Here is a 25,355-nt window from a genome sequence, read left to right on the forward strand (position 1 = left end):
GTGCCTTAGCCACTTGAGCCATAGGTGCCGAGCCTATTTGTTTCTTTCTACACTGATTTTATGATTTTATTTCTTTTGCTTACTTGGTTTCAGTTTGTTCTTATTTTTCTAGTTTCTTTTTCTTTTGTTCTTTTTCTTTTTTTGGAGATAGAGTCTTGGTGAAGTGCTATGGTGCCATAGCTCACAGCAACCTCAAAGTCTTGGGCTCAAAGGATCCTCTTTCCTCAGCCTTCCGAGTAGCTAGGACTATAGGCACCTGCCACAACACCTGGCTGTTTTTAGAGATGGGGGTCTCACTCTGGTTCAGGTTAGTCTCAAACTCCTGAGCTCAGGCAATCCAGCCACCGTGGACTGCAAGAGTTCTAGGATTGCAGGCGTGAATCACTGCACCCAGCCCTTGTCTTACCATTTTACATTATGATTTCTCTCTGTCTCTCTTTTCTTCTCTCTCTTTCACAGGTCTTTCTCTGTCATCCAGGCTAGAGGGCAATGGCATCATCGTAGCTCACTGCAACTTCAAACTCAGCAATCCTCCTGCCTTAGCCTCCCAAGTATCTGAGACTTCAGTCACGTGCAACCATGCCTGGCTAAATTTGCTATTTCTTATAGAAATCAGGTATTGCTATATTTCTTAGGCTAGTCTTGAACTCCTGGCCTTAAGCAATCCTCAGCTTCCCAAAATGCTAGGATTACAGATGTGAACCACTGTGCCCAACACCTTATTTCTTTTACTATATTTTTGAGTTATTTTTTATTGTTTCCCTGAGGATTATAATTAACACTTTAAACTATTCCAGTTTAGGTCAATAGCAACTCACTTCCAATTGTATTCAAATAATTTACTTCAGTATTGCTCTTCCTTTGTACGATCATTGTCATGAAATTACTACTTTAAACATTATAAGCCCATTGTCACAGTTTTATCATTACTGTTTTATGCAGTTGTCTTTTAAATCAGAATAGAGAATAAAATAAAAGTACATTTATAGTATCTTTCATATTTATCTAAGTAGTTAACCTTCACTGGTATTCTATTTCTTTGTGTGATTTAAATTATTGTCTAGTACTCTTTCATTTTAGACTGAAGGACTTTCTTTACTATTTCTCAGGGTAGTTCTACTAGTGATAATTTCTCTTCATTTTTGTTTGTTTATTCATCTTGTTTATTTTATTTTAATTTCTCCTTCATTTTTCAAAGATTGTTTTACTGGGTATAGATTTCTTTGTTGACATTTTGGTGAAGTGTTGTGGTGCCATAGCTCACAGCAACCTCAAAGTTTTGGGTTTTTTTTTCCCCCCTTTCATTACTTTGAATATGTCATCCCACTGCCTTTTGGCTTTCATCTTTTCTGATGATAAATCACCTGTTAATCTTACTGAGGATCCTTTCCTGTGATAGGTCATTTTCCTCTTGCTGCTACAAAATGTTTTTGGCAATGTGACCATGATTGTGTAGGTGTGTACCTCTTTACATTTGTCACACTTGGCTGGGTGCTGTGTCTCGCTTCTATAATTACAACACTATGAAAAGCTGAGGTGAGAGGATTGCTAGAGGCCAGAAATTTGAGAGGAGTCTGGGCAATAAAGTAAAACATCTCTAAAAAAAAAAAAAAAAGTTTCTCATACTTAGAGTTTGTAGAGCTTCTTAGATGTATAGATAAATGTTTTCCTTTAAAATTAAAAAAGTTGGGGCAGCACCTGTGGCTCAAGGAGTAGGGTGCCAGCCCCATATACTGGAGGTGGCAGGTTTAAACCCAGCCCTGGCCAAAAACTGCAAAAAAAAAAAAAAAATTTAAGAAAGTTTAGACATCTTTTTTCCCCCCTTCTCTCTCTTCTCTCATTCTGGGACTACAATTATGTGTATGTTAAGTGTATGAACACTTAACAATTTCTTACAAGCCTCTGAGGCTTTGGTCATTTTTCTTTATTCTAGTGGTTCTCAACCTGTGGGTCATGACCCACAGGAATTGTATTAAAGGGTCGCAGCATTAGGAAGGTTGAGAACCACTGCTTTATTCTTTCTGTTCCTTAGGCTGGATAGCATCAATTGCCTATCTGCAAGTTTGTTGAGTATTTCTTCTTCTAGCCCAAATTTACTGTTGAGCCACTCTAGTGAACTTTTCACTCCATTTGAACATTTCAGTTATGGTACTTTATAGCTCCAAAATTTCTATTTTTTTAAAATGATTTCTATCTTTTTATTGATATCCTTTATTTAGTGAGACATAATTCTCGTGGTCTCCTTCATTTTTTTTTTCTTGCAGTTTTTGGCTGGGGTTGGGTTGGAACCTACTACCTCCAGCATATGGGGCTGGCACCCTACTCCTTGAGCCACAGGTGCTGCCCTTCCTTCATTTCTTTAGACATGGTTTCCTTTAGTTCTTTGAACATATTTTTTAGTAGCCAATACATCTTTGTTTAGTAAATTTATCTGGGCTTCCTCAGAGACAATTGCTATTGACTTCTTCTTTTTCCTTTTTTATTGCCATACTTTCTTCTGTCTGTGCATGACTTGTGATTTTTTGTTAAAAGTTGGACATTGAACATAATATAATGTGCCTCCTCTGGAAATATTCCTTTTCTCCTTTCTAACATTTGTTGTTGTTGCTGATTATTGTTGTTGCTTTTTCTTTGTTTAGGGGCCTTCCTGGACTAATTATTTAAAGTGTGTATTTTTTTTGTCACGTGCAGCTATTGGATTCTGAATAATGTTTGTTTAGTTTAGTGGTCAGTTTAGATGGAGATTTCCTTTAATGCCTTGATCCAGTAAGTCTCCCACTTTGTGCTGGTAGCTCTTTGTGTGTGTTGGAACACAGCTTCAATGCTCCATGAGGTTATTGCTCTGCCTTTACCTGCATTTCCTGCTTGAGCAGGGTTGGCCAAAGGTAAGAAAGTAGGGGTCTCTCAGATTTCTGAATGTTTACATAGCCTTGCTCATGCACATGCCCTCGGCATACCCAAGAGTATATTGTAGCTTTTCAAAGCTCCTCTGGAAATCTTATGCCCTAGGTTTTCAGTGTACCTTTTTGAGTCTTCTGCTGGCATCATTACTTCAGGCAGATGAGATGTTATTTTTGCTAAGCACCCTGGGGATAGGGCTCTTCCCACTGAACAAGCTCTGCATCAATCCCAACAAAGACAAGCTCTGTGTACAGTGCTTTTCCAAGGAGAAGACAGATCATTCTTTGAGCATAAATTTTTGAGGAGCTTCAATCTGTTCTGCCTCCTTCAGTGGTTGCTAGTTTTCACAAGTACTGTGGTTGTGACATTGTTGGTTTTTAAGGCCACTGTGGAGCTGTGGGGGAGGAGCAAATTAAAACACTATAAACTTTACTATTTTTAGCAGGATTCAGATATTTTTCCCTAATAAACATTTCTTGGGTCGTTGCAAACCTTTTGCTAATTCCTGGAGTTCTTAAAAGGTCAATTTTCCCCACTGTCCTTGCTGGTTTTATGAAGGAGCAGATTTTTGGAGGTTGTTACTCCACCTTTTCAGAAGTGCTTCTTTCACTGGATTTTTCACAAAAGTTTCTTGGGGCCATTGTGGATAAAAAACCTCTAGCACTAAAACTGGTGATGTAGGGCTGGTAGCTGCAGGAGATCTGCTGAGTGCCTCTGTCTCCGTAGGTATAGTAGAAACCTCAGCCAAGTACAATGTGCTTGCTTCATCCTTGCCTTCTCCTGCCTCCTACCTCTTTGTTCTTCATTTGCCCACCAGGCCCTCTTTCTCCATCCTTCCTTTCCCTCCTCCTGTCAACAGGCTCTTATAGACCATCTCCTGAGTACCTGGGGGTCCTTTGCAGCCCCTGCCCTGAGAAGCTCCTGCTTTGGTGGAGAGGCAGGATGACTTTGCAGACCAGCTCACCACAACCAGGTGCAGGAAGTGCTGAGACCGAGGGAGGCATCTAGGCCAGAGGAGAATGATGGACACTTTGGGGGAAAGAAGGGTCTGGGAGGAGAAAGGATCCTTCCCAAGGCTCCTAGAAAGAGGACTCAGAGTACAGAAGCAATTCTGGGCTTCTCCAGTTAAGAAAACAGCAGGGGGCCAGGTGCGGTGGCTCATACCTGTAATCCTAGCACTCTGGGAGACCAAGGTGGGTGTATTGCTTAAGTTTGTTGAGTTTGAGACCAGCCTGAGCAAAAAGCGAGACTGTCGTCTCTACTAAAAATAGAAAAACTGAGGCAAGAGGATCAGTTCAGCCCAAGAGTTGTAAGTTGCTGTAAGCTATGATGCCATGGCATTCAACCCAGGATGACAGCCTAAGACTCTTATCTCCAAAAAGAAAATAGTAGGGGATGGGGTGGGAAATATATTCCATGTCAGAGTCAAACACAAGTTGCAAGACCATGAGGTATCTGTCTCACAGGTAAAGGCTCCTATTCAGAGCTGGAGAGGCCCTTGCTCTCCAGGGAGGCAGGATTCCCCCATCTGCAGGTCTGCAGCTATAGCAGGAAGGCCTTGTAGGCAAAGAGGATTTTTTCCCAAGGACACAGGAAAAGGCCTGTTTTGTATAAGGGACGGTGCCAAAGCCAGGATATGCATATTTGTGAAACTATCTAGAAATAAACACCAGATCTCGCCAAGGCCAATCAGAGAGGGATATCTACTCTGTGCAGCTCACCTTGTTTTCTGATAGGCAGAGAATCAGGACACTGCAAAGGAAAACGGAGGAGGCGCTGCCTTAGACAAGACACCTCTCCCCTGGGAGTTTTAGTTTCCTTATCTGCAAAATGGGAATAATAACATCCTCTTATCTTGCAATGCTCTGAAGAGCCCACGAGATAAATGATGTGAAAAAACTCAGCATAGTGTCAGGATCAAGGAAGTCCTTGTCTTTCTTTGACTTTTAGATTCTGATCAACTGGAATTATAATCCTAACAGATTTTTGAATACACTGAATAATGTTACTCTTTGTCATAAAAAAGGTGACTTCTTCATTTCTTTCCAAAAAGCATGTTAGGAGCTTACAACAAAAGCCAATAAACCCTTTCATGAGGATGGAAAACAAGAACGGAGTAATGAGTTGGGTGGGGTGTAACAGAGTGATTATATACAAAATCTAGACTAAAGGAAACTCTAGCTGTAGAACACGAAACAGCCTTCAGCTTCTGGAAGTCAAGGTGAAAAGAGAGACTTGGAGAGTGTTTCCTGTCAGTGGGGGTTTAAGGCGTTTATATGGAGGCCTCTGTGTGAGGAACATGATGCTATAGACACACGGCTGCCCAGCTCCAGGGAGGACTTGGAGGCTCGGGGAGAATCTGCCACCGTATCCCTTGGGTCCAATCAGCTTGGGGGTGGTCCTCTTGGTGGTAGGTCCCTCTGGCCTCACTATTGCACCCTCCCTGTGAAGCTGCCTAGGGACTAGACATTCATTCATTCATTCACTGTGCCATGCATTTATATGCCTAGGGCCTGTTCTGTGGTGGGTGTGGAGTAGTACCCCTCAGCCAGAGGGTTAGAGAAGGCTTTCTAGGGGAGATACTTGAGCTGGACTTGAAGGACGGAGAGTAATGAACTTGGTCAAAGTCCAGGAGGGGCCCCTCTGAACAGGGGAGGATACAGTGTAGAGACTCAGAGGGTAGAGGGCCCTGGACACTCACAGTGAGGCTGGAGGTAGGAGATGTGGGGTGGTGGTGATGAGAACAGCAAGAGGCCATGGCAGTGAGGACACAGGGCCTGTATCTGAGGTATCCTAGGAGGAGGCTGATGAGGACTTGGTGTGGGAGGGTAGGAATTGAGGATGATGCTGGGTGTCTGCACAGGGAAGCAGATGACCGTATGCGTCTTCCTGCAATGTGGAAGCTGCAGGAGAGCAGACTGGGGAGATGCTGGCTTCAGTGGGACAAGATCCAACCACCCAGAGGAGAGGCTCTGGCTGGAGATAGGGAGGGGGTGTTGTCAGTGTCACACGGGAACTGAGGCCACAGGAGTCGGAGGTTGTGGAGAGAGGGGAGAGAAGAGGGCCAAGGAGATTAATTCAATAGGCAAGTGGGGTCCTAGGAAAAAGGCACAGAAGAAGGAGTCGGGTGAGGCAGGAAATGCAGCCTCAAGTCAAGCCACAAGTGTCAGGGCAGGGGCAGTGGTCCTCAGTGAGGGCCAAAAGAGATAAAGATACAGGAAGCTGTCTGCAAGTGTGGCCATCGAGGGTCAGCAGTGACTGTGGCCAAGGTAATGTAGAGGGGCTGTGGACAACTGGAAGTCAAGGTGGAAGGGGTGGGATCCATGCCTCTCGGAGAAGAGTCACTGTGGGGCAGGGGTGGGGGAGCAGGGGCAGACCCCTGAGTGAGAGTGAGTTCATTCTGGGTGAAGCCAGAGGGAAGGGCGGTGAGGACATGTGAGCTTGGAGATCATGTGGAAAGAAGGTGGAGTCTCTTCCCGGTGGGTCTGCCAGGAAAGGACAGGCCAAGTCTGAGGGTGGAGACAAACAGGAGAACTGTCATGTCACATTGAAGAACCCAAAAGCAGAGGAGTCTGCTGTGGAGTCATCACCTGCTGCCCCAGGGAGGAGACCATAGCAGAGTGGGAGATCAGGGACTGAAGTATTCCGAGGCTGGCAGTGAGATTCAGGGGTGGCTGAGGCAGGAGGGGTAGTTCTGGAATTGCGGAAGTCAAGAAGCCAAGAAGCCAAGAAAAGGCAGTACTGGGCACTGTGGCCTCTGGAAACATCAGGTGGACTTGGGAGGGAGGGGAAGCCTGGCCAGACTGAGGGCTATGACTGAGGGTGAGGAGTAGGTGGTCAGGACCGGGCCTGAGCATGTTCCAAGGCTGGACCAGGAACTGGGAAAACTGGGACTCACCGGGGTCGCCTCTTCTCCCAGGTTTGCCACGCCGTCCAGGGGCCCCTAAACAGGAAAAAGAAGGATGGATTTGTTGAGATGGGAAGCCAGTGGGCTTGGGCACAGCCGGCTTGGGGCTCACCCAGCCCACCCACTTCCAGTACCCACAATAGGCTTCCTGGGAGCAGGCAGCCTGAGGCTGGTCTGCTGGCTGAGGAGGGGGGATAGGTGGCAGAAAACCCTTCCTTTTGTGCCACCTCAGCTCTGTCCCTCCATACTCCCCTGGCACTGGTGGCTGAATTCATCACCCCTCACACACTCACTTGTCCCCTGTTCACGTATTCACCCTCAGACCCTCCCCTAGTCAAAAAACTTCACAATGGGAGACTCTTGAGGCAGAAGGGTTTGCAGACTTAGGAGAAAAGTAAGGGTGACAGTTATCTTTTGAAAGCCTGACAAGGGCTTTTTCATATTCACTAAACTAAAACAACAAAGCCAATGCAATAGATGTCATGGCATCTCAAGTGCTACAGATGCATCATGACTGGCACAGTGTGATCCATTTGCCAGTCTGGAGCCTTCAGCACCTCCTTCCCCACTGCCTGGAATTGCTCAGATGCTTGCAGGTCACTGCATGCCACCGTTTCCATGTCCCTCCTCCACCCACACATTGTAAGCTTTTCTGAATTTATGATGCAGACCATCCTGCCTCCTGCATGTCAGTCCCTGAGATCTGAGCGACCATGACCCTGAAGAAGAAGAAGGCTCTGGGTCAGAGGTCCAAGCTTTTGCTTGCACTGTGAAAGTGGAGGTCTGAGGCCCAGAGGCAACAGAGGAATAGCCTGTGTCCATACTACAAGGCACTGCCATTTCCTGCAAAATTCAACCTCAAAACCCCTCACGAATTCCCAGAGCAACCTCGGAGGAGGCACAGGAGACTGGCCCCGAGGCAGGTCTGGGTAGGATAGTCGTGGAGAACTTAGCGTGCTTGTGTTTCCCTTTTTCCTCCTCTGCATTTCTAGGGTAGTCAGGCCCACTTGTGCACCCCTGCCCCGGGGTTGAGACCAGGCAGAAAAGCAGATACAGCCCAGGGTCAGAGGTGCTTCCTGACTCTTGTTAAGGGGTGCCCTGGATGGGGAAGGGGGTCCCTCATGTTACATCAGACCCTAAAACCTTTTCAGGCCCAGGGTGAGGTGAGAATAAATTTCTTTCTTTCTTTCTTTCTTTTTTGAGACAGCGTCTCACTATGTCACCCTTGGTAGAGGGCTGTGGCGTCACAGCTCACAGCGACCACCAACTCTTGGGCTTAAGCCAGTGGTTCTCAACCTTCCTAATGCCTCCTAATGCCGTGACCCTTTAATACAGTTCCTTATGTTGTGGTGACCCGCAACCATACAATTATTTTCATTGCTACTTCATAACTGTAATTTTGCTACTGTTATGAATCGTAATGTAAATATCTGATATGCAGGAGGTAATGTTACAAAGGGGTCGTGACCCATGGGTTGAGAACTGCTGGCTTAAGTGATTCTCTTGCCTCAGCCTCCCAAGTATCAGGGACTACAGGTACCTGCCACAACACCCCGCCATTTTTTGGTTGTAGTTGTCATTGTTTGGCAGGCTCAGGCTGGATTCGAACTCTCCAGCTCTGCTGTATGTGGCTGATGCCATAGCAGCTGAGCTACAGGGGATGAGCCAAGGATAGATTTCTTGCCAGACTCATGAACTGGGGGCTTTAATTTTTTAACAAAAAATAAAAAATTAAAAAATGTTACTTCTTGCACCCTTGAATTTTGCCAGTGACACAGTGCTTCATTTTCTTTGTCCAAGAACAAACCCTGAGTTGGTGTTTGAGCTGGAATTGCTAGGGGGCTGTGTGGACTTGGCAAGGCCAAGACTCTGGTACCCCCATAAAACATGATGGCTTCTCATGCCTACATTGCACTTATAGCTTATGCAGCACCTCCGGGCCACCTTCTCAGTCAAGGTCTGTGACAATCACATGAGCAGCCAACTATCTCCCCAATATTTCCACATGGTGCTTCACCAACATCTCAGGCCCTTCATGGCCAAAATACCCGCCTTCATCTCCTCCCCTGCACCCTGTATGGGGCTGATGGTGCTTCAGAACCTCCTGACCTAGTCACACCGGATAACGAATCCCTTGGGTCTGCAGGGCTGGCCAGTACCCTTGGGTGGCCTTTTCTCCTCTGTGGGTACATCTGTTCAGGATAAGCAAGGGTGTTGGTGCAGGAACGTGCTCCTCCCACTGCAGCAGGGAAGCTCCACAGAAGGCTTGTGGTTGGCTCAGCCTGGCTGCTTGTTTGGGGCCTCAGGCTGAGAAGTGGGAAAGGGCAGGAAAGGGGTCATGAGTGGGAGAGTTAGTGAGGTTCTGTTGGACCCAAAGCTATATCAGATTTCCTGATGGTCATTACCAGCTATGACTATAAAATTCTTAGTCTAGGTAACTTGAGCCATATGAAGGTATTTGCCTTCACTGAGGTGGCTGAGCTAGTGGATGTGTCTGGGTGGTTGTCCTGGGTGGCAAGGGCAGGCAGAAGGCCCCATGGGGCAGGGATCTTTGGGGGAAGCTCCTGCAGGCCTGGAGCTGGGCAGGACTGGGATATTCTGAGCACACAGGGCCTATGGGGCTGTAGCCCTGGTGGGCTGGGTATGACTGTTACTGAAAGGGCCCACGTGAAGACAAGGAATGTGGCTGCTCCTGAACACCCTCAGGGCTGGTCCAAACCAGGCATGATGATCAGACTTCTGTGACTAGCTCAAAGATAGCTGGTCTACCCTTGCTTCTGAGCTTCATTTTCAAGTCTTCAGCTTCATGCCCAGACCAAGCTCACCTTCCAATTTCCCACATATCCCCCACTTCCTGGAAGTTTCTCTTGCACCTATGTTCAGGTGCCACTAGTACCCAGGTAGCCAAGACAGATGCCACCCGAGAGTCTCCCTGTCTCATCCTCCTGCCCTATCCCTAGCCTACATCCCTTCCTCCCTCCCCAGCATCCTGAAGATGCCCCCCACACCCTGTCTCTCCCTCTACCATCCACCCTTCCTCCCAAGCTCCATTCTTCCTCCCTGCAGAGGGCAGCTCTCTGGAGAGCACATCTCTGCATCTCACGCAGCTGAGTCCCAGTTCCCACTAGGAGGCCAGCCTAGGGGATATTTGCTAAGGAAATAAAAGAGGTACGTGTGGCCAAGGAGGCTGGGGTCTCCTCACCATTTCCTGGCATTCTCTGAAAAGACCGTCAAGTCTAACAAGATCCAGGGCCACGTGGTTTGATGGGTATAGGCTGTTGAGACAGGGAGTGTGGTCCGCACTTTACTCAGCCCGCTGCAGGAAGACATGAGCCAGAGCTGGGCTCCGCGCTGATGGCAGGGCTCCCAATCTGCTGCTTTTGCAAACAGGGCGGCTGGGTACACAGGAGATCGGGGTTGTGGGAGCTGTAGGTGGGGAGGGCAGGAAGGATGGCCCTTCATGAGTTTCCAGATCACCAGGTGCTGAGAGCCTGCTGTGGGCAGCAGCTGGAGCTTAGCAACTACTGACTCATCCAGTGACCATGAACCCAGGTCCCTTTTGCTTTAGGTCTTCCACAGCTCACCCAACAGGCTCATCTTCTCCCCTGACAGTCCTTTGAATAAGGTGCTAGTGTCTCCTGTACAGACGAGAACTTGGAGGGTGAACTAGGTGGAAAGACCTGCTGGAGGGCATATTGTTGGTGCCTTTGGGAGCCTTTCACAATCAGTGTGTGGTTCCTGAGGTTTGAGGACAAGTGTACCCCAAATGCTGACCTACAGACAGGTAGCCTTGACCTCTGGGAAGGCTGTCACCTTGGTGCTGGACCCTTTCTACTAGGCTGGTTCTGTTCTAGGGCATTTGGGCCAGGCCTGGAGCAGACTGTCCCAGCCTTCCAGGGAGAGTGAGTCCAGCTTGGCTGCAGTGAATGCTCCAGAGTTTTCTTCTTGTTGGTTTTATCCTTTTCTTTCCTTTCTTCAAGTAGGAATTCTCCTGCCACTGCCACAGACTCAGACCCTCAAGAAGGCACTTAACAGTGTGTGTTCATTGGCCGTTCATGCAGAGATGAGGCTGTACAAGATAGGGCAGGCCTTGCCTAAGGATGGTGCTGGAAAAACCATTATATGTCAGCAGAAAAGTCTGGTGATGAAAACCAGGTTGGGCTAGGAGAAGGCCATTGTCCCCAACTCTGTGTGGGACTCACACAACTCTGAGTTAGGAGTTGGCTACTATAAGAACACTTATATTTCAGAGTGAGCTCCACCATAGTGGCATCTGCAAAGCTTCCTTCCAGAGCCTGTAAACAACAAGGTGGTGCAGGAGTGGTCAAGGAAAAGACTTGATAGGGAAAGTGTTTACTCTGAGCAAGTTACTCGACCTCTCTGGACGGCAGGTTCCCAACCCATAAAGCTTTGAGGGTGTTGGCGACACTTGTCTTGTAGAGCTGTTAAACAGATGAGCTGGCAATAGACACAGCAGCTTGGGAGCACAAAAGGGGTGCCTATTTGGGACCCCAAGAAGTAACTGTCTGAAGGGGCCCCTGGGCCATTATAATCTGGGGCCTTGATGTAAATTCAGTAACTTTGAGGGCAGGGTTTGAGGTCCAGATGCTGACACGGTCTTCAACTTTGCCCTGATACTGAGCAGACAAGTACAAGGTCAGCCCCATGGAAAGTCTGGGACTTTTTCCTGTCCTAATCTCTGCCTGTCTGCAAACCTTGGGATCAGATTGCAGAGGCTGAGCAATCTAGGAATGGGATTTCTCAACGAAAACCTGAGGTTTCAGGCACAGCATGAACCAGCGAGGGTTCCAGCTTGTTGCCAAATGACTCTGGATGTCTGTGACTACCACCTGCATGTTAAATCACTCCAGGGAGGATTATAGTTTTCTGAAGCTCTGTTTAAGGCCAGACAAAATAGAACCATTTCTAACTTACAAAAATCTCATCTCAACTCATACCATTGACCAACTGCAAAGTTGGAATCCTGACCAGTTCTAAGTAGTAGGAGTTGGCTCTTGAGGTAGTGGTCTCCCGTAAGCCCTCCTGGCACCTTCCTCCCCTGAGGACATCCCCTCCAGCAAGGCCTGCTCTATTACTGTGCACTCACAAATCAGGGCCACCCTACCCAGCTGGTCGTTTAAGCACAGCCTGCCAGGCGCCCCTTCTCTCTGGCCATCTGACTGTTTCCCATGGGCTCCTGTCTTATCGCTCAGTCCTCAGCCTGGTCCCAGTCCTCCCTCCTCCCAGACCCTGAGCACAGGGACTTCGCTGCAATTCATGTAATGGAATCTACACAACAGCTCTGTAAAAGGACAACCTTTCTCTATGCTTTTCTCCCTACATATTGGGGGAAATGAAATTCAGAGAAGTCAAGAAATGCTCCCAGATAATGACAGCAAGAGGTAAGAGGAACACAAGCGTCCACTGACAGAAGATTGAATAAACAAAATGTGGTGTATACATGCAATGGGAAATGATTCAGTCTTAAAAGGAAGGAAATTCTGTTCCACGCTACAACATAATTAAACCCTGAGGACATTATGCTAAGTGAAATAAGTCAGACACAAAAGGACAAATACTGAATGATCCCACTTGTATGAGGTACCTAGGGTACCTAGGGTAGTCAAATCACAGAGACAGAGGTAGAATGGGAGTTGTAGGAGCTGGGGCGTGGGGGAGGGGACTGCAGTGAGTGGGGAGGGAGTAACTGTTTAACAGGGACAGAGTTTCAGTTTTGTGATGTGGAAAGAGCTCTGTGGATGGATGGTGGTGATGGTTGCACAACAATGTGAACATACGTAATACATTAACTGTACCCACGGTTAAGATGGTAAATTTTATGTTATGTATATTTTATCACAATTAAAAAAGAATAACACTCCCAGTGTTCTTAGCTACCAAGGGCCAGAGGCAGGCTATGAGCCTGGATTGGTTTGATGGAAACTGTGGTGATGTTGTTCTCTGTGAATTAAAATTGTGACCTCTTGCTCAGCAAATGTAGTTCATTCCAAAGTTGTTTGTCCCCACAGACTGTCTTCCACCATCTGCCACACTCTAGGGAGCTGAGCCTGCTGCTGGCTGGAAGGTCCTGGAGTGGCCTGGAAGGCCAGGACCACAGGCTGCTGAGGCTTTATGGCATCACCACAGACTCTACTGGGTTAGTTTGGAACCAGGATTGTTGTGCAGGCTGGTGACAGACCCTGACTGCCTCAGGGACCAGACCCGGGGAGGTCGCTTATTGTTGTTGGGTGAACAAAAGAACAGGGCTCATGTCAGGAGGAGCTGGGCCCAACCTCACAATCACAAAGGGCCTCAGACATGAACATCGAGCTTCTGGCCAAAGGAGCTGACAGAACCAAATAGTCAGTGGCCCCTGACAGTATTTAACACAAGCAAAGAGTTAATTGGGACTTCTCACTGGGCTTTATGCTCGACACGGATCTTCATTCTGCGCTATTAACGCACATATCTCTCATGTTAAACCTGTGAGGAAAGCTAGTCTTATCATCTCCTCTGTGTAGATGAAGAAACTGAGGCAAGACAGATTAATTGGCCTCAGCAGCCACAGCTAGCAGATGTGGCGGAGCCATGCAGCCAGCCCAGGCTCCTAAACCTGGGCTGGCTCCTCCCTCCAGAGAAGATGCTTATTAATGGTGAGCGGTTAGAACAGTGCACGATTTTATATCCAGTATTTGACATTATTTATTTATTTTTTGTAATATACTGGGAGCCAAACAAAGTACAAACTGCCCAGGGACAGCTCTCAAAGGTAGGTGAATTAATATCTAATTAATTTTAGAGGTCCGTATGACTCTAGCCCCTCCTCAGGCGATCTGGAGCAGGCAACCTCCTGTTCCTAGCCAGTTCCTCAGGCTGGTTCCTCTCCCTTGAGTCAAGAGCAGTTTTAATACAGCATTTAAAGTGGTATTTAGGAGTCCAAACCAGCTGGAGTCCAAACCAGTGGCACACCAGCTTTGTCCCTGATGGGGGACTCATGTGAGGAGGTGCTTAGCCAGTGGGGAGCGGGGGAGACCCACTGTCATGTGCTGACCCCTGCCATGTGCCTGGGGCTTTTGCTCTCTCTTTAATCTACCCAGTAACTCTGAGATGTAGAGTTACATTTACAGATAAGAAAACTGAGGTCCAAAGGTGAGGCTGAGTCTCAGAGCTAGTCAGGAGCCAAGGCTTTTGCCTGCACCAGTGCTGTGGTTTAGGCACCAGACATAAAAATGAAGGTCCCATCTGAGGATACAGCAAGCAGGAGCTGGAAAGAACCAGAACATGGGCGAAGGGGATGAGGGCCAGGGTGGTTCTAGATCAGAGTGGCTGGGTTCCTGCTGGTGCTGCCTGTCAGGGTGTGTGGAGTGCCCAGGGAGGCAGAGCATTCATACTTCTCAGAAGTCTCCTTTTTGAAAGCCCCTAGCCTCCTGTGTCTCTCTCACAGCAGAGACTTAAAGGGAGAGGAAATTCCTACGGTGTTCTTTTTGTTTTATTTTGTTGTTTTTTTTCTTGAAACAGTCTCACTCTGCTACCTCAGGGTAGAGTATGATGGCATCAGCCTACCTCACAGCAACTTTGTACTCCTGGGCTCAAGGGATCCTCCTGCCTTAGCCTCCCGAGTAGCTGGGACTACATGTACCTGCCACAGTGCCTGGCTAGTTTTTCTACTTTTAGTAGTGACAGGGTCTCATTCTTGTTCAAGCTGGCCTTGAACTCCTAGACTCAAGGTATCCTCCCGCCTCAGCTTCCCAGAGTGCTAGGCCAAAGGTGTCCTTTTGATTGGCAGATGTAAGCTCATGGATGCCCCACCCTGGAGTAGCCAAGTGACAGTCCATTTCCCAGGCTTGAGAATGCTCCCTACCTACTCGCTTCAGCTCAGGTAGCTGAACGGAGGTCTGAGAAATCTGGTGTGAAGAGTGAAAAGCCCCTTGGAATGCCCCAGATACCATGACCCTGTCCTCCCACGGGGCCTCAAGGCCATCTCTGAAGGGCTAACGAGGCCTGACCTGCAAGTAGGCCTGGGTGAGAAGGCGTGGTGTTGGGGGACTCCAGAAAGGGAGTTTGAAGCATCAAATTAACCCAATGTCAAAAAGAGCTTGGACTCAGCAGAAGGAAGATATTGGCTACAAAGAAAGTGAGGTGCAAATGCTGACAGTGGGTCTGCTGGGACCCACATAGCTGCAGGTACAGGCTGTGTGTCACAGTGCATGGCAGTTGTAGTGGGAGGGCTTGGGGTGCGGAGTTCTGTGCATGGGCAGGCAGGCTGTGGCTCTGGGCTGGGTCCACTCTAGATTTGTGCTGTGCAAATGAGCTTCTCCCCAGAGCTACAGTCATCTCCTGGGATTCTGTTTCCTGTTGTAAAACAGGCCCCAGGGAGGTGCATGTAAACCAGCACACCCCAAAGATACCGAATTCCTCAACTCTTCATTCACCCCAAACCTTAATCACTGACACATGGGACAATGTATTTCTCTGAACTTAACAAAGGCCAGGATTTATTGTTTTCAGAGAATGAAAAGCTTTTTATTTTTATTTCTTTTAAACTTAAAAGGTCATTCATGTGAGCTTTGATTTTCATGAGAATTCATCACAACCTGAAGGCTAAAAGCTCCATTCTGCCCTGCTCAGAAGGTTCTAGAATGGGCAGGTGAGGCTGGGCAGCTGGAGGCTGGAGGTGTGGCCCCTGTGGCTGTGGGCATAGATTGAGGAAGGTACTTGCCAGGAAAAGGTGGCCTCTCAGCACATACCTGCTTTGATTTGACCTTTTTGGGCCCTGGACTTGGAATTCTAGACTCCTTGGGACAGGAGAACAGTGCTCTTCCAGGGAGGAGCCTCCTGCCCCCCACCTTGGGCCTGGTGTCCTTTAACTTCTACATCCCAGGAATCCTGGGAGCTTGAGTGGGCACTAGAGTAACTAACTATCCCGAGTTCGCCAGGACTGAGGGGTATCCTGAGGCTCAAGTACTAAAACCAGGATGGTCTCAGGCTAACTGGGACTGTTAGTCACCCTGTGGACAGCTGTTAGGAAGGAGGCTCTCAAGCCCCCGTCCTCCTTGCTTTCCTCTCTCCCCACCCAGCCACAGGCCCTTCCTTCTGCTTAAACTGGCCAGGCCACCCTTACCTCAGGGCCTGTGCCGTCCCCTCTGCCTGAGACTGGCTGACACCTCCTTGTCACTTCCTCCACCACCCAGCCTTGGTGACCTGCCCTGAGGGACTCTGGGCACATTTTCGTGTTTCATTTTCTTCCAGCCACTTATTGCTACTAAAATTATCTAGTTTATTTATTTTATTTGCTTTTTGGCATTTATGGTTCCCCTCTTCTCACTAGAGCCTCAGTTCCCTGTGGGCAGGCTCCTGCCTACTGGTCTGTGGCTACAGTCCCCAAGGGGGCTGGTGCAGAGCAGTGTGCAATGCCGGATGCTCCCGTGTGTCACCTCACAGCATTCTCAGAGCAGATTCCTGAAGTAAGGACACCAGAACCCCTCGTAATGAATCCTCTGATGGGGGCTTAGGGTGGGGAAGAGGCTGCTCAAGGTCATATGTCAGGGGCTGGAGTTCGGGGACAGCCTGCAGGCCCCCAGCTTGGGCCTCTCTGAGGTCACTGGAGGCTGCTCCAGCTGTGCAGCTCTGTAGACCATAGCCTCAGACAGGCCAGAAGCTAAGGGGAAAGATGCTGGGGTTCCAGAGGGGCTGCTCAGGTGCCAGCCTGTGAGGCTACCAGGCCCTGCCCAGTTCCCCTGTGCTGTGGACATGTACCCCCTGGGGCCTCCAGTGATTCATGACTTGTTTTTCTTGACCCTTAGAGCCAGGGCTCAGGACCAGGTTTCTGCTGGACAGCTTCAGCTATCAGGCTGGGTCTGAGCTGCTGGGCCTCTGCCTGTTGCAGCCCAGCTGCTCAGAGGGTGGACTGCCATCTCCTCATCCTGGAGGTCACATGCCCAGAAGGGTGGTGACTGGGGGGCAGGCACATGTGGCCACCATCTGTAGCTCCTCACCATGCCCTGGGAGGGCTGGCCACCACATGTCCAGCTGTGTTTAGGGCAGCATTATCTTTTAAACAGCTTTATTAAGATAGGATTTACATACCATACAGTTCACCTAATGGTTTTTGGTATATTACATTATATTTTAAAATTCTAAAACTATTTTTAAAAAAATTATGGTGAAATAAATCAAATTTAGAGTCTTCACCATTTTTTTTTTTTTTTTTGTAGAGACAGAATCTTACTTTATTACCCTTGGTAGAGTGCCGTGGCGTCACACAGCTCACAGCAACCTCTAACTTCTGGGTTTAGGCGATTCTCTTGCCTCAGCCTCCCAATTAGCTGGGACTATAGGTGCCCACCACAATACCTGGCTATTTTTTTGTTGCAGTTTGGCTGGGGCTGGATTTGAACCTGCCACCCTCAGTGTGTGAGGCTGGCGCCCTACCCACTGAGCCACAGGCACTGCCCAGAGTCTTTACCATTTTTAAGTGTACATTTTAGTAGTTTTACATACTGCGCGTTAACACTTATGCAACTACCACCACCATCCAGATGCAGAGCTTTCCTCATCTTGCAAAACTGAAATTCTATACTCACTAAACTATACCTTCCCATCTCCTCTCCCTGCACTCCCTGCAACCACCACTTTTATTTTCTGTTCTATTAGTTTAAGTACTTCAGATACATCATATAAGTGGAATCATGCAGTATTTGTCTTTTTTTGTGACACTTAGTATCCTGTCCTCAAGGTCCATCTGTGCTATGGCATGTGTCAGGATTTCCTTCCTTTTTAAGGATGAATAATATATTATGTATCTATATCACATTTTACTATATACCTTTTAAGACAGACATAAACATAAAATTTGTCTTTTTTTTTTTTTTTTGAGGCAGAGTCTCCCTTTGTGGCCCTTGGTAGAGTGCTGTGGAGTCATAGCTCACAGCAACCTCAAACTCTTGGGCTCAAGTGATCTTGCCTCAGCCTCCCGAGTAGCTGGGACTACAAGTGCCCACCACAACACCTGGCCATTTTAAGAGATGGGAGTCTCATACTTGCTCAGGCTGCTCTCAAACTCCTGAGCTCAGGCAATCCACCTGCCTCAGCCTCCCAGAGTGCTGGAATTACAGGTGTGAGCCACTGTGCCTGGCCCAAAATTGGTCATTTTAAGCATTTTTCACTGTACAGTCCAGTAGCATTAAGACTATTCACAAAAGGTACATGTATAACCATCACCACTATCTAGTTCCAGACGTTTCTTATCATCCCAAACAGAAACTCTGTCAATAATGTATCCATTAAGCAATTCCCACCCCTGCCCAAGTCTTGGTAATGCCTCCTTTACTTTCTATTAATTTGCCTCTTCTAGAGACCTAGATGTGGAATCCTATGGCACCTACTGGCTTCCTCCACTCAGCATGATGTCTTCAAGGCTCACTGTGGGCAGCATGTGTCAGCACCTCATTCCCTTTTCTGGCTGAACAGCATCCATCACATGGAGGACCACGGGCTGTCTATCCATCACCTGGCGGTGGACACGTGCTCTGCTTCTACCTTTTGCTAGCGCTGCAGTGGACATTGGTGGGCAAGAATCTGAGTCTCTCCTTTCAACTCTTTGGGGTGTATCTCTAGGAAAAGGATTGCTAGGTCATAGTCTGTGGTTAGCAGGGCAGTGGTTTTTCTTCCTAGTAGAGAAAAGGCTTTTCCTGTGTCTGGGATCACTCATCATTCCTGGTGCCCCCTGGGAGAAAGTGACTCTCGTCTCTTCCCTCTCAGTGTTTTTGAGCTTAGGGACCCTACCTGGCAGGACTGTTCCTTCTGAGATGCTAAGGAAGGGCACAGAGGTCATTTTCATTTGAACCTATACAGAATCCCTACTGTCACAAAGCCTGTCTCCAAAAGGAAAGAGCCATAACTGTGTACTGGAAATTCTGCTTCTAGTAGTGCAGGCCTGGGAGCCTCTGCCTTCTCACGCACAGATGGGGACGCTGACACCATTTCTCAGGGTCACATGAGCAGGACTTCAGATAACCTGGGACATTTAACTTCTCACAACTTCAGTTTCCTCAGCCTCAAAATGGGAATCTGAATACCCAATCCCAAGGTCTGTTGCTCATGTGGTCATTCCCGGGACACCTACTGGAGGCTCTGCAGGCACCCGGAACCCTGAGTTAGGTTAGTTTTGTCCCTGGGTTCCAAAGGCCAGGAACATCCAGCCACTAGGGACATGAACCACGAGGCAGCATGTGAATGTGGGGACAGGCTGATAGCTTGGTGGGTCCCCTTGAGGATGTGCCACTCCTGATAGCTCAGGGTACTCATGCCTTGCTAGGCTACTCTCTGTATGCAGAGCGCTTCTCAGTCCCTGGAAACTGGCCTCTTCCAGAGTGGAGGGCATGGGATTATGTGTGATGCTGCCAGAGTGGGGGAGGCGCTGGTGGGCAGAGGTGTGTGCTGGGGCACTGGAAGGGATGTGGGCAGGCCAGCTATGTGTGGTCACCAGGATACCCCACACTCAACCAGTCTCCATGATACTGGAAGGCAGGGCCCTTGCTGGCCCATTTCTGGGGATTGGCAGATGGTGGGTGATCAGGGATTGTCTGTGGTCCTGAGTTCTTGTCTGTCCCAGACATATCTCCCTTTCCCACAAGGGACCCCGTGGCAACTGATCCCTGCTATGCTCTCCGGCCCCAGAAGGACCCTGCTCTGCAGTGACTCTGGGAACTGCCTGGGGCTGCCTCCCATCTAATCAGATGCCATGGTCTGGTCAGTGATGCTATAATATTCCAGACACAGGTGGCTCCTTTCTTCTCCTCCTTAGGGCTAGACTAACTCTGGTTCCTGGCAGGGGCTGCAGGGCATTGCGCAGAAAGCTGGGAATCCCCTGCAGAGAGCTGAGGCGTCTGTAATAGGGAGATATCATGGACACTTCGGCCACTTCTGGAGACCTTGGGAAATCTTTCTCCCTGGAGCAGGGCGCTGGAGTGCTACAGGAAGCAAGGAAGGTGGCACCCACTTGGGTCTTCCATGTGCCCTGCACTGTGCTGGGGGCTGTCCAGGTGTCTGCTCACCTAAGCTGCTTGCAACCCTGCCAGGGCAGTGACAGCAACCCTACTTTGCGAATGTCGCAAAAGAGTCTCACAAAGAAGTGACACATCCCAAATCACAAGCTGGTGTGTGGTAGAGCTGGGCTTTAAACATGGCTGTGTACAATTCCAAAGCTCTTTTCTTTTTCTTAAAAAAAAAGAGAGAGAGAGAGAGAGAAAGAGAGAGAAAGAAATGGGAACAGCCTGGGGTCTCTCCATCTGCTCTAATCAGAAGCCACCATCTGGTCAGAGACCTCTAGGTGGTCCCAGACACAAGCAGCTCCTTTCCCTTCTGAGATCCTGGACTGTGGGGGTGTGGGTGTGGGTGGGCCAAGGCCCAATGTGGCAGGAGGGCTGGGGTTACTTTAGAAAGTGCTGGGGGTACTTGGCCCCACCCCAGTTTGGGGTTTGGTGGGGCTGGAGGGTCTGAATGTTTAACAAGTTCCCACCATATGCTGCTGCTGTTGGTCTGGGAAACACTTTAAAAACCAATTGGTTTCTTTTATATTTTCTCTTTAAATCCTATTTTCTTTCTTATAAAGTATTTCAAACCTGATGCACTTTTCACTGTGCCATGGTGTCTTCTGTGTTCTCAGAAAGGCTAGAGTCAAGTTGTGAGTTTGCAAAATCCAGAGACACCAGTTGTGGGTTTATAAACTGCCGGCGATAATTTCAACTACTGCTGTTACTGCTGTGCCTGTGCTTTCCGAGCAGTGCCCAGGGCTGAACAGAGCACTGTCCTGTAAACTGCTCATTTAATTTCTACAGCCTTCCTCCCAGGCGCAAGCCACCACAAACAACCCTTTCTACCAAGGAGGAAACTGCACTGAGAAAGGGCAAGCACACACATGGCAAAGCTGGGGGTCCGGAGCTCATGTTGTGGGCCGCCCTGCTGTCCTGCCTCAGGAATGGGTGAGATGGACAGAAGCTCCTCCCCAGTTCTGGTGGATGGTGGTGAATGGCCTGAACTACAGTCTTCTCCCAGCCCTTCCCCTAATGTCCCTGAGTTCCAGTCTCTGTAAGCAGCATCACCAGCTACCCAGTAGTGCAGCGCAGATGTGGCTGGCCCCACCCTGATCACGATGCCTGACTGTCACTCCCAAATTTGAAGAGTGGTGCAGCGGCTGCCCCATGTCACTGTCCGTGTGTTAGCCATGCCTGGGGATTGTGGGTGTATTGACTGTGAGCCTCATAACAGCCCCATTATTTTGGCACTAATATTATTCCCGCTTTTACAGATGGGGGACTGCACCATAAGAGGACCAGAACCATGTTCAAAGCCACACAGGAAGAGAAAGAATCAGATTTCTCTCCTATGTTCCCTCTAGGTCCGGCACCAACATCTCTCTATGATAGACCTGCTTGCTGTTTCCGCTCTTGCCTCCTTCCTTTCATTCTTTACCCTATAGTTTGGGCAGTCCTTTTAGATCACAAATCAGATCATGCCACTTCCCTTTAAAGGCATCCGAGGGTTCCCACTGTCCTCAGAGCACAGCTCCCTGGGCAAGGCTTTCCCTCTCGGGCCAACTCTTCCTGCTCCTTCTTGCCCTCTGTGAGTCACTCCTGAACCATGTTTTGCCAGAACACCTGGCTGAGACACACCACACCCCCTGAGCTGTGCTACTGATATTTTCAATACTCTTTCTGCCATTTCTTTCCAGGAAAACTCCTACTCATCCTACAAGACCCATGTAAGACATGGACTTACATCTCAGCTTTCTTGGCTGCTCACTGTTGCTTCAGGGATATCTTGCTGTAAGCAGCACTTTCTGCATTGAGATGGGCCATGCTACACCATGCTGGACCATGAGCTCCACAAGCGGAGACCATACTGGATTTGTGTCAGTCCTCCAAGTGGCCCAGTCCCAGGAAGAATCTAGCTAAACTGGACCAAGGTGGACAGTCACCAGTGGCCATACAAAGAGGCACTAGATTCTAGGGTATAGCTTGCATCAGTAGCTTGCATCTGGGTCTGACCTTTGTGGGGCTCTGGGAAGGAGGACCTGAGACCATTCCTCCTCTTTATTGCTTAGCACCTGTGCCTGCGCCTCTGCCTACTGGGGTGGGAAATGCCACCTTATGAACCCAGGGCAAGTTGCCATGCTCCTTCTAGCCGGGCTGTTTGAAACCACTTGAGTGGATCAAGCCCCAGTAAACTGCTTTTAACCACTCCCCAGGGAAAGCCCTGAGACCCCCAGATAATTAGCCGCATGTGTGTGGGAGACAGGCCCATTTTTTTTCCCAAGGATTTATGATCAGGGGGAACATTCTCATTGACCTCCATTTTGGGAAAGGCCTCTTTCTGGAACACTTGCTGAATATTCCATCAACAGTAAAGCACATATGCTCACAGTGAGCCTGCCTGACATCGTCATACCCAGCATATGTTTCTTGTCTCCTGTGTGTTTTAGCATAGGCCGCAGGGAATGCATGCATTTCTGAACGTCCTGAAATACAGCTCCGAGCAAAGCACTTATAATTTACTCTTTATGAAAGCCATCACTGTTCTTTCTAAACATACTTGGAAGTGGATTCAAAGTTTATTTAGAAAGAACATTTCTTTTAAGAAACAGCCTGAAAGAGAGTGGTGGTGGATTTTCTCCCTAGCCCTGGCTTGACAGGACTCTGGGAACAGCTCCTTCTGCTCACAGCCCCGACACCCTCAGATGAGACCATGAATGTGTGAACCTTGGCTATTGGTCCATGCAGGCATCTCTCCAGTTTGTCCTCTCTCTAGTTATTCACCTGTTCTGAGGCTTCTTTTCCCCTCAGACTTCTTTTTCCTCCCCTTCCACACATGTTCCCTTACCTCATCACTAAGTGTCATTGTCATCAGGTGGATGAATTAGTTATTTATCCATCCATTTATCCCACATAGAAAAGCTACTCGATATTTATTTTTGGGTGAATTCAATGACTTTATTCATCCAAGCAATCAAATATCAATATGCATATTGGTTCACCCATTCATCCTTCCACTAAGTTATCAATCTTTGTTCATTCATCCTTTCGATCACCCACCCACCCATCCATCCAGGAAGAAACACTAATAACCCACATTGTGTCAGGTGCTGTGCCAGACATAGGAGACACACAAATGAGTACAGGCCAGTTGTATCAGTGAGGAGCTAGAAGATAATGTCCGAATGAGAGATTAGAGAGGGACGCGCAGGCGTCATGGGGGCCCAGGGATGGGGTAATGATTGATATCTGGGAACAATTCTGGATACAGAAGGGGAAATGGGAAACCACAGATGGAAAACCTTCCCAACTTCTCCCTGTCCCCAGGGTCCAAAGAGCAGCAGCCAGGGCAGAGAAGACCTAATGGCCACTGCGAGGTCTTACAGACATTTTCTGTCAGAAACAGCCTCTGGACTGGGCCAGCTCAGATTTGTCAATCTCTTAGTGATTCTTGCAGCAGTTCTGTGAAGCCTGTGCTATGATCAGGGGGAACATTCTCATTTCGAGAAAGGCCTCGTTCTGGAACACTTGCCAAATGTTCCATCAACAGTAAAGCACATATGCTCACAGTGAACCTGCCTGACATGGTCATTTCCATTCTGCAGAGGAGGGCACCGGGCTTGGAACAGTGGGAGCGGGTGGCTAAGAAGCAGCATAGCCCATGTGGTGGAGTCCAAGGATGGGCAGTGAATGCATGTGGTCCTGTGCAGCCTCCGTCCAGCAGGTGGCCCTCAGGACACCACCAGCTGCTGACCCATCTGCTTAGGACCCAGGTCCAGTTGTTTGGGTGTCTGGATTCCCCTGCATCACCCATATCCAGAGCTGTTCAGTCAGCCCCGCAGACAAGCTGTTCACCCTCTGCAGGAGGCCGAGTGCCCCAAGGACCCCAGCAAGCACTGTGTGTCTCAGCTTCCCGTCTCCTGGCCCAGGACCTGAGGGCTGAAGATGAGGACCTTGCCTGCTGAGCAGGGACCACTCATGCCCGATTTCAGGCTCTGACCCCTATGAAGGAAGCAGCACAATGCAACCAAGAGGCTGGAACACCACTGCCCTTCCTAGGCAGGACGGCTGGGGTCAGGCAGCCCATCCTGCCCCACGATCAGGGGTTCTTCCTCTGGCACAGGGAGCATCTGAGGTCATCCTTCATGTCTCCCTTTCCCAGTGTTCCTACTGAATTACAAGTTCTGCCCATTGTCTCCTTACTCCCATCAAACGCCTGCTGTGCTTGGCTGTGGTGGCCTCTCAGGCCTCCTTCCCCGAGGCTCTGCTCCTACTACTCAAGGTAGCTTTCTAGCTCTGGCCAGGTCACTCTTTGCTAAAAGAACAAAACCAAGCCTGTGGCTGTCTTCTTAGCACAGACATAGGATGGTAAAGAGAGGCCTGGATTCAAATCCTGGCTCTCTCACATACTATCTATGTGCATTTGGGTAATTCAATAGCTCTGGGCCTCAGGTTCCCCATCAGTGAAATGCACATATTAATAACTTTCTCACAGAGCAACTGTTGTTGTTAGCATTATGGCTGAATATAAAGAAAGGTTTTTTCTTGAAACTATTCCTTAGAAAGGAAGGAATCACCTTATGTTCAAGTCTTTACAGAAGTCTTTCATTTTATAGGGTGCATACTCACTTTTTAAAAAAAAAAAAAACCAGCAACTATGTATTGTTTGGTAAAGACACAAAACCTAAACCAACCCAACTGATATTAGTTCCAGAGGTGACCCAAAGGACCTATTAAAAATAAATAAATAAAAGGAACCTGCCCTTTCAGGATGGGAGAGTGAGTGAATGTGCACCTTAATCTCTACTACTTCTGGAAGCCTGAGATCCAAGGGCAATGAGCTCAGGAAAGGAAACACCAGCAACAATCAGGACACTGGGAAGTAGACAAACGCGTGTAAGTAGGATAGCCAAAATTTTAAGCCAGCAATGGAGAAAAATTCAAGAGCATTCCAATATACAATGCAAAATCGTCCAGAAGCTCAGGAATCACCAGCACCAGTTACCCAGTTACCTGATGAACGAGAATCTAGACTAGCCATTTCAAACAATAGCCTATGAGCTAAATCTGACTCACCACATATTTTTATAAATAAAGTTTAGTTAGGGCACAGGCATACCCATTCATTTATGTGTTGTCTAAGGTTGCTTTTGTTCTACAATGGCTGAGTTGAGTAGTTGTGAGAAAAGGTAAAATATTTTCTTTGGTCTCTAATATGGATAATTGCCTTTCCTTAAGCTGGGCAGAAGCCTAGGAGTTTATTCTCTGGAGAGAGGAAAATAAAATCTCTAGGCTGCAGGATGCCAGGCACAGTTGAGGAATGAGTACCACTAAATGAAAGTTTACACATGGATTGTGGAGGCCCCAGGTCTCTCCTTCTTCAATGTGGCTCCCAGAATGCAGACAGCCAGGCCTGTGCTCCCAGGCAGGAGACAGGAAGGCTATTCTTGGGGAACCTGATGAGGTCAAGAGAAAAGACCCAGCCAGATCATATTCCTGTGAACCCACAGCCAAAG

At 48.3% G+C, this 25,355-nt stretch overlaps 1 protein-coding gene across 1 annotated transcript in view; it reads right to left on the reverse strand.

Annotated features, from left to right (window-relative positions):
* COL23A1 (collagen type XXIII alpha 1 chain) overlaps positions 1-25,355 on the reverse strand; it is a 344,194-nt gene that overhangs the window by 51,938 nt on the left and 266,901 nt on the right. Inside the window, exon 3 of the mRNA XM_012813370.1 lies at positions 6,800-6,844. Coding sequence (XP_012668824.1) covers positions 6,800-6,844 — 45 coding nt within the window. The remainder of the gene's footprint in view (positions 1-6,799; positions 6,845-25,355) is intronic.

This window comes from Otolemur garnettii, unplaced genomic scaffold (genome assembly GCF_000181295.1).
Source record: "Otolemur garnettii isolate 467f Iridium unplaced genomic scaffold, OtoGar3 scaffold00261, whole genome shotgun sequence".
Classification (NCBI taxonomy): Eukaryota; Metazoa; Chordata; class Mammalia; order Primates; family Galagidae; genus Otolemur; species Otolemur garnettii.